This window comes from Medicago sativa, chromosome 6 (genome assembly GCF_051527215.1).
Source record: "Medicago sativa cultivar Bolivia chromosome 6, Bolivia_mono, whole genome shotgun sequence".
In the NCBI taxonomy this organism is placed as follows: Eukaryota; Viridiplantae; Streptophyta; class Magnoliopsida; order Fabales; family Fabaceae; genus Medicago; species Medicago sativa.
In genome coordinates, this window is record NC_140754.1 from 9,245,738 (window position 1) to 9,260,667 (window position 14,930).

Consider the following 14,930-nt stretch of genomic DNA (forward strand, 5'->3'; position numbering starts at 1 on the left):
CTCTATCTATTTATTTGGTTTTGTTTTTAAGCACTATCAATTTTTAAAAAAATGCTACTAATTTTTTTTCATATACAAGTCCTTCAATGCTCCTTTTTGTAGTTGTCGATCTTAGTATGATTAAAAAAATTACATCATGAATAAGATTATTAAAAATTATACTAAGGTTGGTATCCTAAATGCATGTACTTCTTTTTTATATATATATATATATATATATATATATATATATATATATATATATATATGTATATATCTATATATGGATGTTAACTTACTTCCACTTAAAAAAAAAATAAGTCCATCCACTTGAATATCAATAATAACTTTAGCTTAATGTATTTGATTTGTAAATATCAATAGTGTAAAATTATTTTACACATTTTTTGAGGGAAAAATTATTTTACACATTTAATCAATAAAAACACATAAATATTTATGGAGGTATTTTAGATATTAATCTGACAAAGTGATATTATAATTGGATTTGATGCATGTGTAAAAAAGTTTACACTATTAGTATAAAGAAATTAATCTACCAATAATATATTTTGTCTAAGCGATAAGCAATTTTAGTCTCTTAAAAAATGATCTTATATAAGTTTGATATTCGACTCTTACGTATAAATAAAATTTGGTTCGAAGTGGAGAGCTCTCCTTATATGTCTAACAAGTTCATCACTTACTCTCTTTTTTTTTTTTTCATTTAACTCTAATAATAGAAAACTAGTTTTTTTTTTTCATGCATAGATCTAAGAAAGTAATGATGTGTACATCCCAAGTCTATGATCATGACTTTCCTTAAAAAAATATTTCTATGATCATGACTGCTTACAAATTGACGATCCATATTTAGATGGGGACTAATGATGACTCCAGCAGATATTTCAGAATATTTATGTATAATAACAACAAGAATGTGTACACCCCTTGTGATATGTATTAGAACATGTCACCAATAGCTTTAGAAAGGGGTGTCGCAATGAAATGACCTCAACGGTCTAACATAGATGAGAAGGAAAAAAAAACCCATGATAGTTTGCTTTAAAAAAAAAAAATCATTTCCTTAAAATAATTATAAAACTCTGTTTGATAAAAAAGAAATTAATAGTGGATAAATTAAATGATTGATTTGTAGTATTTGATAAAATTATCATTAATCAGCATTATTTTTATAAGGACATTTTCATTAAGCATTTTTTATAAGGACAATTGATAGTTGATAAATATGAAATGACATAAAAACAATTTGTTTAATTAATATTTAATTTTTCTCAACTAAAATAGCAAAGGTAAATTTGATAGAAAAAATGATAAACTACTTTAATTTAGTAAAAAAAATGTTTTAAGATAGTTAAAAAAGCTATATACATGTAAAAAAAAAAAGTAAATTTTTAGAGATTTGGATGTTTGGTTAGGTACTAGTACCCTTATAAAAATATTGTTTCAAATTTGAATCTATTTAAAAAAATTAAATATGTCATGACATTTATTGATTTTTTTTTTTGAAAAAGCCAAAAAGATATATATAAATAAAAACACCTCTAAACGCTTTAGCACAAGGAGTGCCAAAACGCCTAGGCACATACAAAATTCAGACAATCCTGTACAACGCCATTAAGGCACAAAGAAGAAACAAAAAACAAGAATGAAGAAACACAGAAAAACAACAAGCTAAAAAACTGAGTTCAAGCAGTTTAAAGGACTCCGCCGCCACACTTGATAATCAAAATCAAAATTAGTGTATTTGGATTTCAACCACTAAAATGACTGAAGCTTTACCCTTTCACCTAATGCAAGCAAGTTCTCCTCTTTCCTTTGAAAAATCCTATTGTTTCTTTCTTTCCAAATTGTCCAGACAACTGACAACCAAATGATGTGCATGGACCAAGCCAACCAGCGACAATCTTCCACAAATTACCAAAAAAGCTGCACCTAAAAAACAAGTGCTCCATGTCCTCATTAGAACCGCAATTTGCAACACAATCTTGATCAGATATTAGTAAAACCCTCAGTTGGAAGAGTTTATCTCTAGTAGGAATCCGATCAAGAAAGAGACACCAAGCAAAAAATCAACACTTTTAAAGGCACGACTTTCAGCCACAAGAAATTGTTGTTATTAAGCTGCTGGTGCCTATCATGTTCCAATTCTGTTAAAAAACAATAAGCAGAACTAACAGTGTAACAGTTAGTAGCATGTAACTTCCAAATCCATTTATCGACACGGTCAACATGAAAATAAAAGTTAGATAGGCGAATAATGCACTCCCCCAACAACTCCTCCTCCCACGCAAATAACCCCCGACGCCACTTCCAAGCCTCACCATTGATACCCCACCCTCTCGTACACATAGCAGCCACCGTATCTAATTTATTCTCCGCTAACTCAAACAATCTTGCATACAACTCGCACAACGGTTTCCCTTCAAGCCACGGGTCATACCAAAACAAAGTGGTCTCACCATCCCCCACCTGACGCATAATATTATCATACAACACCCTGTATCAACCTCCCCCACTCCATCCCTAATATTCAAAATATTCTGCCACCACACCGATCCCTAATATTGATTAGATGAGGTACATACTCAACTAAACTACATCAAAACTATTGTGTTATCAAACAAGTTACTTTTCTGATAAACGAAATAACAATATCATCTAAAACTCACACATACATCTATGATAATGTGAACAATATATTTCCGTCTCATTTTAATTTATGATTTTTAAGAATGTCTTGGGACGTTCGTTCAAAGAACGGTCTGTGTAATTTGTCATATGGTCAATGTCCTACTCAAGAGTAAAAAAAAATATTCAACAAACATTTTTTGTAAACCTCCAAAAGACTTTTTTAAGACCCGCATTTGGAGGTGGTATAACGTGGCAATAAAAAACGATAAAAATCTAAGAAAATCTAAAAGCTCGTGATTCGATAACACTTTTCAACACTTCTTTCTTCTAGTTCTAGTAACTAGCAAGAAGAGTACACTCTACAACAATACAAACGCCACCACCTCCATAATTCACACAAAAGCCACTCTCTCGTGAACCTTATAACAATCTCTCTCTCTCTCTCTCTCTCTCTCTCATTGATCGATCTCAATTATGGCTTCCACGACAATGCGGTTACCGACGAACACCGCCGCCGTAACTGAATCATCATTTCCTCGCCGGAACTCTATTTCCGGATTCATCATTTCCAGATCTTCTTCTTCCCTCCGCTTGAAGTATCGTTCTCTCCATCACAATCTCAACCTGAGGAGAAGAACTTCTTTCCAGGTCAAGTGTTTGTTTGGTAGTGGTGAAGCTAAACAAAAACTCAAGGATCGTGACGAACTTCAACAACAACAAGGTCTTAACTCTTAATTATATGCTGTTGTTGTTAATTTTTTATTATATAAGTTAGTTTACGTTTTGAATTGTTGATCTGAATTTGTGATCTGAATTTGCGGCATTGAAATGAAGTTCAAATTTAGAAACACTTTAATAGTCGTTGTTTGGATAATCAGCTTAATTTTCAGCTTATAGCACAAAGAATTATCATCTATGAAACACTAACACCGACACGTCAACACCTGTAATAATTTGAAAAAAAATTTAATTAATTGAATGTAATCACATGTGTCTTGGACACCTCCCATCCGAAGTGTCGGTGTTACAAAGCTTATCATGTTGGACACCTTCCATCTAAAGTGTCGGTGTTACATAGCTTATCATGATAAGTGTTTGTGTATAAGTTATTTCTATGACAAAGAGATAAAATTAAGTTAAAATTGTTTTCGTATAAGCTATAAGTTGTTTCATTTATTTGTGATATGATTTTGCTTACTTCAGTTGTAGCATTAAAATTAAGTTCAAATTTAGAAACATTTTAATAAGTGTTGTTTGGATAATCAGCTTATAACAGAAGTGCTTATCGTGATTCTACACGCTTATTTGTAAGCTATTTCTTTGATGAAAGATAAAATAAATTTAAATTGTTTTGGTATAATATACAAGTTGTTTTCATAAACTATCTTCTAGAGCTTATGAAAACAAGCTGAAAATAGACATGCCATAAGCTGCTTTTGTAAGTTCTCCAAGAGTCTCGTAAATGCTTATGTCAATAAATAAACTAAAGTAAGTCAATCCAAATAGGTCCTAAAAGTAGAAAGTCTTTGTTCAATTACTGTTTTGGCTCTCTTTCTTTCTTTTTCTTTTTTTCCTTTCACCATCATGCTTTATTGTAATGCTATCAGTTAGCTATTTTGTTTTAGCTTAGTTGTTTTATTTGCAGCAATGGAATCAAGTTGTTTTTTTTTTTTTTTTAAATAATAATAATTGGGTAAGAGGAAATTACTAAAGTAACACTAATAATCATTTTACAATTGTCCCATGAACTCCATTTCTTAAAGTTAAAAGATCAAACCTTTACCATTAAGCTGACATGTCATGGAATCAAGTTCAAATTTAGATTAACCTCTCAATAGCAAAATTTAAGCAAAAATAATAAAAAATGTCAAATGTATTTGGTCAAAAAATTTGACCGAATACATTTGACTTTTGGACTCCTTTTTGCTTATATTTTGTTACGGAGTACCTTTATAGAGGAAGAAACCTTTGGTTTTATCATGAGTTTTTGCCATGTTACTACCAGTTATCTTGCGTCCAGCGCCTTTGCAATCTGATTAATCTTGCGTCCAGCGCCTTTGCAATCTGATTAATCTTGCGTCCAGCGCCATTGCAATCTCATTAATCATTTCTGTTTATTGTTTGTTTCAGAAGCTACAACCTCTCTGAGCTCATATGCACCAGATGCTTCTTCCATTGTATCAAGTATTAAGTACCATGCAGAGTTCACTCCTCTGTTTTCTCCAGAGAAATTTGAGCTCCCACAGGCTTTTATTGCAACGGCACAGACTGTTCGTGATGCTCTTATAATAAACTGGAATGCTACTTATGATTACTATGAGAAGCTGAATGTTAAGCAGGCATATTACCTTTCAATGGAATTTTTGCAGGTTGGGTGCTACCTTAATGATTTGAACATCTTGGAAAATTACTATCATCTAATACTTATTTCCATCTATCATTCTATCTTGCAGGGTAGAGCATTATTGAATGCAATTGGCAATTTAGAGTTAACTGGTCCCTATGCAGAGGCTTTGAGCCAGCTTGGTTATAAATTAGAAAATGTGGCACACCAGGTACGATATCTCCAACTGTATATCTTTTTTCATATTTTATTTCTAGAATGTGGTGTTCTTCAGTGCTCTAATGAACAGTAAAAACACCAGAAGCCCATAATTCATTACTTCAATTCATGACTTCTTTGAATAAACAAACTGATGTGAGTTTTTGACATGAATATTATAATTGAAAAAAGTCTTAATTAGAGAGTCCACTGATGTCCTTGGATTCTTATCGATTTGCATTTCTAAATTTATTTGTTCAAAATATTGATAGTTTACAAACCAATTTTGTTTCTCTCTTATTTATTTCTAGAATGTGGTGTTCTTCACTGCTCTAATGAACAGTAAAGAATACCAGAAGCTCGTAATTCATTATTTCAATTCATGACCTCTTTGAATAAACAAACTGATGTGAGTTTTTGACATGAATATTATAATTGAAAAAAGTCTTAATTTGAGAGTCCACTGATGTACTTGGATTCTTATCGATTTGCATTTCTAAATTTATTTGTTCAAAATATTGCTAGTTTACAAACCAATTTTGTTTCTCTCTTAGAGTTGTGGTAATTCATTTTGGCCTTGCAATAATAGGAGCCAGATGCTGCACTTGGAAATGGGGGTCTTGGACGCCTTGCGTCATGTTTCTTGGACTCTTTGGCAACCTTGAATTATCCAGCATGGGGTTATGGACTGAGATACAAGTATGGCTTATTTAAACAAAAAATAACCAAAGATGGGCAGGAGGAAGTTGCTGAAGATTGGCTTGAGGTATGTATCATGTACTTAAAATTAAATTTTTGTGCATTTTATCAACTGCTTCTATTAATATTTTCTTTCTTTACTTGTGATCTATTCTAACAGATGGGCAATCCCTGGGAAATCGTTAGAAATGACGTCTCATATCCTGTAAGGTTCTATGGCAAAGTTGTTTCAGGCTCAGATGGTAAAAAACATTGGGTCGGAGGAGAAGATATCAAAGCTGTTGCACATGATGTCCCCATACCCGGATATAAGACCAAAAGCACAATTAACCTAAGACTCTGGTCTACAAAAGCTGCATCTGAAGAATTTGATTTGAATGCTTTTAATTCTGGAAAGCACACTGAAGCATCCGAGGCTCTAGCAAATGCTGAAAAGGTTTGGACGATATGGCTAGTATAAACTCTTTTAGAAAATTGTGGAAGATTTTGTGAGTTTAATAGAAGTAACCAATTGGATATGATTGATGATATTAAAATAAGTTTTAAAGAATCAATCTTCACTAGAATTTTGACTGTAATGTGTATCTTTTCATAAGCATCCGAGGCTCTAGCAAATGCTGCAAAGGTTTGGACGATATGGCTAGTATAAACTCTTTTAGAAAATTGTGGAAGATTTTGTGAGTTTAATAGAAGTAACCAATTGGATATGATTGATGATATTAAAATAAGTTTTAAAGAATCAATCTTCACTAGAATTTTGACTGTAATGTGTATCTTTTCATAGTTTTGTATAGCAATGACTTTGGAAAATATCTAAGTGACATCTGATGATGTGGAGGTTTTCTAGTTAATTTTACTTTTGCTACAATGTGAGTACAAGTTGATAAAACTTGAAAGGACATTTTATATGGTGTTTTTCCCCTCTAATGCAGATATGCTATGTACTCTATCCTGGGGATGATTCAATAGAGGGAAAAACCCTTCGCCTCAAGCAACAATATACTTTATGTTCTGCTTCTCTTCAAGATATCATTGCTCGTTTTGAGAGAAGATCAGGAGCAAGTGTGAATTGGGAAGAGTTTCCTGAAAAGGTTGCCGTGCAGATGAATGATACTCACCCAACCTTGTGCATCCCAGAGCTTATGAGAATACTGATAGATATAAAGGGTTTAAGCTGGAAGGATGCTTGGAATATTACCCAACGGTACCTAGTATTCATTTGTTTCTGTTTATATTTTATTTTATTGCTTTTTGGGGGGGAGCCGGTAGTTCAGTCATCTCATGTTTATGCATGATCTGAGTTTGTTGATGGAATATGAACTATCTGCCGCTGTGATCTAGGACTGTAGCATACACAAACCACACTGTTCTTCCTGAGGCATTAGAGAAATGGAGCATGGACCTGATGGAGAAACTTCTTCCACGCCATGTTGAGATTATAGAAATGATTGATGAGGAGGTAATACCAAAAATATTTGCATAAACTCTTATTTGTAGGGGAATCGAGTTATTGCTGATATTCATGTTTGACAGCTGGTCCGGACCATAATCACAGAATATGGAACAGCAGATTGCGACTTACTGGGAAAGAAATTGAAGGAAATGAGAATACTAGAAAATGTTGAATTGCCTGCAGAATTTGCTGATGTACTGGTTAAATCCAAGGAGGCCGATGATATTTCTAGTGAGGAGGTGAAAACTTCGGGAGAAGAGGAAGAAGACGGCGATGGTAATGATGATGAAGTGGTAGACGCAATTGTTGAAAAGGAGGCCGATGATATTTCTAGTGAGGAGGTGAAAACTTCGGGAGAAGAGGAAGAAGACGGCGATGGTAATGATGATGAAGTGGTAGACCCAATTGTTGAAAAGGATGGGAAAGATAAAAGTTCCATTGAGAATAAGAAAGAGGAGTTGCCTGAGCCAGTACCAGAACCACCAAAATTGGTTCGTATGGCCAATCTCTGTGTTGTGGGTGGTCATGCAGTGAATGGTGTTGCAGAGATACATAGTGAAATTGTCAAGGATGACGTGTTCAATGCATTTTATAAGGTAAATATTTGTTTTTGACGAAAGGGAAAATAATTTTAAGCATGCCGTAATGACATTATATATTTTTGCATTTCCTCCATTTTTATGTGATTACAGACACAGTACATGTGCGACATTTTTTTAAAATTTAAGTTAAACTTACCGAATATTTGGGGTATATGTGTAGCGATGTAGTTTATTAACCTTAAAAATTTGAAAGTATTTCCTCCTTTTCTTTCTTTATATTTGTGACAAGATATAGGAAAAATGTTTTTATCACTGACATGCCATACTTCATGCAGTTGTGGCCTGAGAAATTCCAAAACAAAACAAATGGTGTGACACCAAGGAGATGGATCAGGTTCTGTAATCCTGATTTGAGTAAAATTATAACTCAGTGGATAGGCACAGAAGATTGGGTCCTAAATACTGAGAAACTGGCTGAGCTGAGGAAGGTAGTTACCGTTATTTAATTTGTTGATCTTGTTTTATAATAAATTCTTTATTTATAGAATTGAAGAGGCATTCACATTTTCCTTTTCTTCATTTTGTTCTATCTTTATTTGCTTTTTTAAGAATATCAGGTTTTGCTTCACCAATTATACTACTATAGTACTATATATTATAATGGGTCTAGATAGTAGACACTTCTGAACAAATGATCTCCAATTTTATGATGCCCACTACAAGTTTTTCCCAAAGTAACCATTTAAATAAAATCATAATTGCTTCTCGCTAATCTAGAAAAGGTAATCATCTTGCACTTACGAGCTTGTAAGGTGAGCAGTGTCTTCCATTTGTGAACACTTTTTCAGGCCATATCTCATCCAATGTGGGACTATCACTAATAGTTTCCACCTCGAGACCAAACACTCACTAACCCTTCTTAAAATACATTACCATCAACAACAAAAGCCTTTTCCATTGGGTGGGCCATTTTTTAACACATTCTTAATATTCAAGGAATCAACATTGTGTGTTCACTATAATTTATTTGAATATTCTGAAATTAATAAATGAAATTGAAAAGATTTAGACCAAGTTTTATTTCCATGGTTTTCCAGTTCAGTTACTGTATCTATATATTAGTCTCAGGCTCTTTTAGCCTGATGGTCAAGTCTCTAAATCCAAGCTGACCATACTAGTGTCATTCATTAATAGTTCGCAGATAATGAGGATCTACAAAAGCAATGGAGGGAAGCAAAAAGGAATAACAAGGTGAAGGTTGCAGCATTGATCAAAGAAAGAACAGGATATTCTGTCAGTCCTGATGCAATGTTCGACATCCAGGTATGGTGATTTTTATTTATGTTTTTTTATAGGCAAATGTTAGTTGTTAGTAAATTGTTAGCGAGGATGGGGAAATGTTAGTTTCCCAGGGTCGAACCCTGGACCTCCTTAAATCTCCTCCAACGTCCCTGAGCTCACCAACTGAGCTACCTACGGGGGACATCCAGGTATGGTGATGACTTTAGTTTTTTCTTTCCTGTTTCTTTTAGAGCCAGTTTTGGTTGGGATACAAGTTATAAAATTGGAATTGAAGTTGAAAACCATTACTAGGTGGGGAAAAATTAGGTACATGGATGCCTTGTAAGTAAGAACAGAAGAAAATACACATCATAAATGTTATATCTTTAGTATTCTATAGCTTAACTTTTAGTGGGTGTCTTCGTAGACTAAGGTTTGGTTACTTTGTGAGTATGGTGGAATTAGGCTAGGATATGTTTTACCTCAAGTTGGACAGCCTTATTCTGTTAAATATCTCTTCTAGAGATTTTCCACCTATTATTAGTTGATGTTTCAGGGCTCTCTTCCCCATCAAGCTTTTATTCCTGCCTAGTTTTCTTTTCTATTGCCCCCTTTCAGTTCTAAGTAAAAGGGCTTACATTGCATGAAGGCCTTTGAACCAGACAACAGGTTTATGTTTTCTAAGAGCCTAATATTTAACAATTTATTACATTATGGATGAAGGCCTTTGAACCAGACAACAGGTTTATGTTTTCTAAGAGCCTAATATTTAACAATTTATTACATTATGGATGAAGTAAATAAGTTACATTTATTGTAATTTAATAAATTATTTAATGAAAACATGCATAGTAAATAAATAGGTCACATATACTCAGAGTACATAATTTATTATAGTAGGCTAGCCAGTTTTCACTTGTACTCCGAGTTACTATTTGAATTTTGTACTTTGAAGCTACCTTTTTCTCTACTTATAATATTCAGTTTCTACCCAACCAATTATTTAAAATGTACAGTATTGATAAAGTGTTGACTTAATTGATTTTGTTTAGGTGAAGAGAATCCATGAATATAAACGACAACTATTAAATATTTTTGGAATTGTTTACCGCTACAAGAAGATGAAAGAAATGAGTGCTGCAGAAAGGAAAAAAACTTTTGTTCCAAGAGTTTGTATATTTGGGGGGAAAGCATTTGCTACTTATGTGCAAGCCAAGAGAATTGTGAAATTTATCACAGATGTTGGGGCCACTGTAAATCATGATCCTGAAATAGGAGATCTTCTTAAGGTACTTATGACTGTTATTTAAGAGTTGGTTTTTGTTTTGTTCCGAAGTCCTTAGTCACCCATGTCATTGTTGAAGTTACATGAAGTATTGTTCCTATTCTAGTACAAACTTTGAGCAAGTTGCTCTTATGTGGTCACTATAAAATCAATGCTTAATTTTATATAGAAATATTTTGAAGTACTTTAACATTAATATTATTCAGAGGGGAGAAGTTTAAAGACATTGTTTGACAAATTTGTTAATGATTTGTTCTATATTATTTTGCTCCTACCAGACAATACTGGTAGTTCAAAATTTTGCTATGAGTGATGCAAAATGGTTACTTATTTATTTGTTCATATTTAATCAGGTTATTTTTGTCCCTGACTACAATGTTAGTGTTGCGGAGATGCTTATTCCAGCTAGTGAATTGTCACAACATATCAGGTAACCTTTAGTTGGTTTGCATTACTCTTTGGATTGGATGTATAGTCGTGCTGACATAAACGATAAAAATACATTTACTGTTAGCAATCCAAGCCCCAGTTTGACAATGTGAATTATATTACTACTTTTATTTAAAGAATACTGCTGGCATTGCCAAATCATTTGAGTTTCCTGTTTATCAATTGTAGTACTGCTGGAATGGAGGCAAGTGGAACTAGCAACATGAAATTTGCAATGAATGGGTGCTTACAGATTGGAACTTTAGATGGGGCCAATGTTGAAATACGGGAAGAGGTTGGTGAAGACAACTTCTTCCTCTTTGGTGCTAAGGCTCATGAAATCACTGGGCTGAGAAAAGAAAGAGCGGAGGGAAAGGTATATCTTTATATCCATGTTGTGCATTTTAATTACCGTGTAGTATAGCTAATAACATCCATGTGTTAGCACACCAGCATAGAATAAATATTTACCCTTGCAGTTTCAAAAATTGATAATTTGTTGGAAGAAATTGAAGATAGTATTTCCAATAAGAGTTCCAAACAGTCTTCCTTGTTGAGGAAATCTGGATTTTTTTTCCCCATAGAAACGTAGATCATAACGCAGTTTATCTTTTAATTCAGTTTGTCCCTGATCCTCGATTCGAAGAAGTTAAAGAATATGTCAGGAGTGGTGTTTTTGGGTCTTACAACTATGATGACCTGATTGGATCCTTGGAAGGAAATGAAGGTTTTGGTCAAGCAGATTATTTTCTTGTGGGCAAGGACTTCCCTAGCTACTTAGAATGCCAGGAGGAGGTCGACGAAGCTTATCGCGACCAAAAAGTGAGTTTATGCACTTTTTCTTATTATGGAATAGTTGTGATTTTCTGACCCAATTTTTTCACTGCACCTTCACCTCACCTTTTACAACAACTAGGCCTTATTCCACTATGTACTTCACCTTACCATTTATGGTATACATACTCCTTTGTTAGGGAATATTTGTTTCTAATGGTAGCCATAGGTTATTCAAGGAAGCATTCACCAATTCTATGTTAATATAAACATGTATCATTTGCATTGTCCCTCATTTGCATTTTCTATTATGTCATACAACTGATTTGTAAAATGTTTTCACTTGGCACATATCAGTCTAGTGTTTTTCCTCATGCAGAGATATGCCTTAGTAGTCTGTAGGATTAGCAACATAAGACTCGCATTATTTCTCGCATTTTTAGTCCTCTGTGCATCAACTTTCATAAACATTAACAGGTGCATTTGTAGAATAGGCTATTTTCATTCATGTTACTACTGTCATTAACATTTGAAAATCGCATGTGGGTGCAGAAATGGACAAGAATGTCAATATTGAACACAGCAGGCTCGTCCAAGTTCAGCAGTGACCGTACTATTCATGAATATGCACGTGATATTTGGAGCATTGAGCCAGTCAAATTGCCGTAGATGAGGGGTAATCTATGCCCTTTTTAATAGCAGATCACTGGTGCCACGTTGTAAGAAGGTCAATGCTTTACCAATTACCCGTACTGAAAAATAAACAGAAATTTTGTAAAATAAATAATTAAGGGGTTGGCTTTTGTCCGCCAAAATAAGCCTGCATAGATGTAATATATTATATTATGTTGATTACTCCAGTATTGCCCTGAAAACATGCTATTAAGTAAAGCAGACCTTTGTTTACTACTGTATATCAATTAAGCCAAGCCTCACAGCTTCTATATTGTTGTTTCATGCTTTAGTTCTCATGTTCTGCCTTGTGTGATTGCAACAGACCATGTGTATCTATGTATAGTTGGACATACATATTATTAGGGATTTGAATCCCCTAAAGTGAGTAGTTAGTAAAGTAAAAAATAATGGTCGATATTCAACCATCCATGATTTATTATGCATGTACTTGTAATATCAACCATTTATCAACTTCTCCTTTCTTAGAGTTGTGACCTGGTCATAAAACTGTTGTCTATGTTTGGAAAAGAAAATTGTGGAGTCCCTGTATTCATTTGATCACCACTATGTAGGTTGCAAGGGTATTCTACAGCCTTGAGGTACTTGGCTCGAAACCTAGGCACCGAGAGAAGAACAATGTGTAAAATTGTTTTATACTAAGGATAAATTTGTCTAGAAAATATTCTGATAAATGTGAACAATGGTGTATATTTAATCTATATATTACAATTTCCTTAACAATATTTAAAGAGATACAACAATTTGGGCTGGCTTTTTGTTTTGGTCAAAATTATCCTAAACAAATATGCCCTTAATTTTGGGAAATTATCCTAAACAAATATGCCCTTAATTTTGGGAAATTATCCATAACAATATATAAGGAGGATATATCAATTTGAGCTGGTTTTTTGTTTTGGTCAAAAATATACTTAACTTTTTTTTTGGGTAGTGTAAAAACATAATTAACTAAACATGCACTTAATTTTTGGAAATTAATTTAAATTAAACTGTTATTATTTATGTACATGTAAAAAACTATGTACCTTTAAGGTACGACTTAATTTTTGGAAATTAATTTAAATTAAACTGTTATTATTTATGTACCTTTAAACTGTGTCCTCGTGAGAGCTCAGTTGGTAGGGACAATGCATAAAATATGCAAGGTCTGGGGTTCGAATCCCGGCCACCACAAAAAAAAAAAAAATCTTTAAAAACTATGTACCTTTAAGGTACAATTTTGTGTTAGTTCTTAAAAAACCTAAGCAGTGTTTGTTATTTGAAAACAACGACTCATAAATATCTATACTTATCTAAATCAAATAAATAATTAAATGCCTCCCGGCCGAACTCTGATTATTAGAGCCCTTTCCCCTACAAAACAATTAAACATCAACTGTTATTATTTATGTACCCGTAAAAAACTATGTACCTTTAAGGTACGACTTAATTTTTGGAAATTAATTTAAATTAAACTATTATTATTTATGTACCTTTAAACCGTAAAAAACTATGTACCTTTAAGGTACAATTTTGTGTTAGTTCTCAAAAAAACCTAAGCAGTGTTTGTTATAATTTGAAAACAACGACTCATAAATATCTATACTTATCTAAATCAAATAAATAATTAAATACCTCTCGACCGAACTCTGATTATTAGAGCCCTTTCCCCTACAAACCAATTAAACAACAATTGTTATTATTTATGTACCTGTAAAAAACTATGTACCTTTAAGGTACGACTTAATGTTTGGAAATTAATTTAAATTAAACTATTATTATTTATGTACCTTTAAACCGTAAAAAACTATGTACCTTTAAGGTACAAATTTGTGTTAGTTCTTAAAAAACCTAAGCAGTGTTTGTTATAATTTGAAAACAACGACTCATAAATATCTATACTTATCTAAATCAAATAAATAATTAAATACCTCCCGGTCGAACTCTGATTATTAGAGCTCTTTCCCCTACAAACCAATTAAACAACAACAACTAACTACACTCAATCAATAAGATATGTCTTGGTAATCTGTAGAATTAACAACTAGACATGGCAACAAACCCCGCCCCCGCCAGACCCGGCCGCCCCGCCCCGAATTTAACGGGGAAAAGCCGATTTAACCGGGTGCGGGTGCGGGTGTGGGGGAAATTTAGAGTTTTAGTACGGGGGCGGGGCCGAGTGTGGGGATGCTTACACCCGCCCTGCACCCGCTTTTTAAAATTTTCTTTATTAAATTTTATAATCTTATTTCCATAAGCAACCAACCTATTTTAATATATTATTACTCTTTAGAAACATATTTATTATAATTTGAAAAAAAATTATTAGATAAATAATTATTAATATAATTATTGTGTTTTTGTTGCTATGAAAAAATGAAGAAAAAATGCATTTTTTAAATATTTTATAAAAAATAAAGTTTTCGCGGGTGGGGGTGGGGGCGGGGCTGGGAGACCCGTCCCCATTGGGGGGCGGGGTTGGGTGTTCTACCCCCGATATGGTTTGAGGACGGGGATACTCAAACCCGCCCCCGATCCGCCCCGTTGCCATGTCTATTAACAACATGAGAGTGACATTAGTGAGTCACATTTTTGAAGTCTTTGTGGATCAACTTTCGT

The 14,930-nt window shown here is 33.5% G+C and overlaps 1 protein-coding gene across 1 annotated transcript; it reads left to right on the forward strand.

Annotated features, from left to right (window-relative positions):
* Positions 1-2,930: 2,930 nt before the first annotated feature.
* Positions 2,931-12,585, forward strand: LOC146912623 (alpha-1,4 glucan phosphorylase L isozyme, chloroplastic/amyloplastic). The gene is made up of 15 exons (XM_085722175.1): positions 2,931-3,355; positions 4,765-5,003; positions 5,088-5,189; positions 5,766-5,942; positions 6,036-6,311; positions 6,808-7,079; positions 7,217-7,334; positions 7,409-7,924; positions 8,206-8,358; positions 9,065-9,193; positions 10,204-10,440; positions 10,790-10,866; positions 11,055-11,241; positions 11,487-11,687; positions 12,192-12,585. Exons 1-15 carry the CDS (start codon positions 3,109-3,111, stop codon positions 12,306-12,308), a joined length of 3,048 nt encoding a protein of 1,015 aa, XP_085578301.1. The 5' UTR covers positions 2,931-3,108; the 3' UTR covers positions 12,309-12,585.
* The last annotated feature ends 2,345 nt before the right edge of the window (positions 12,586-14,930 follow it).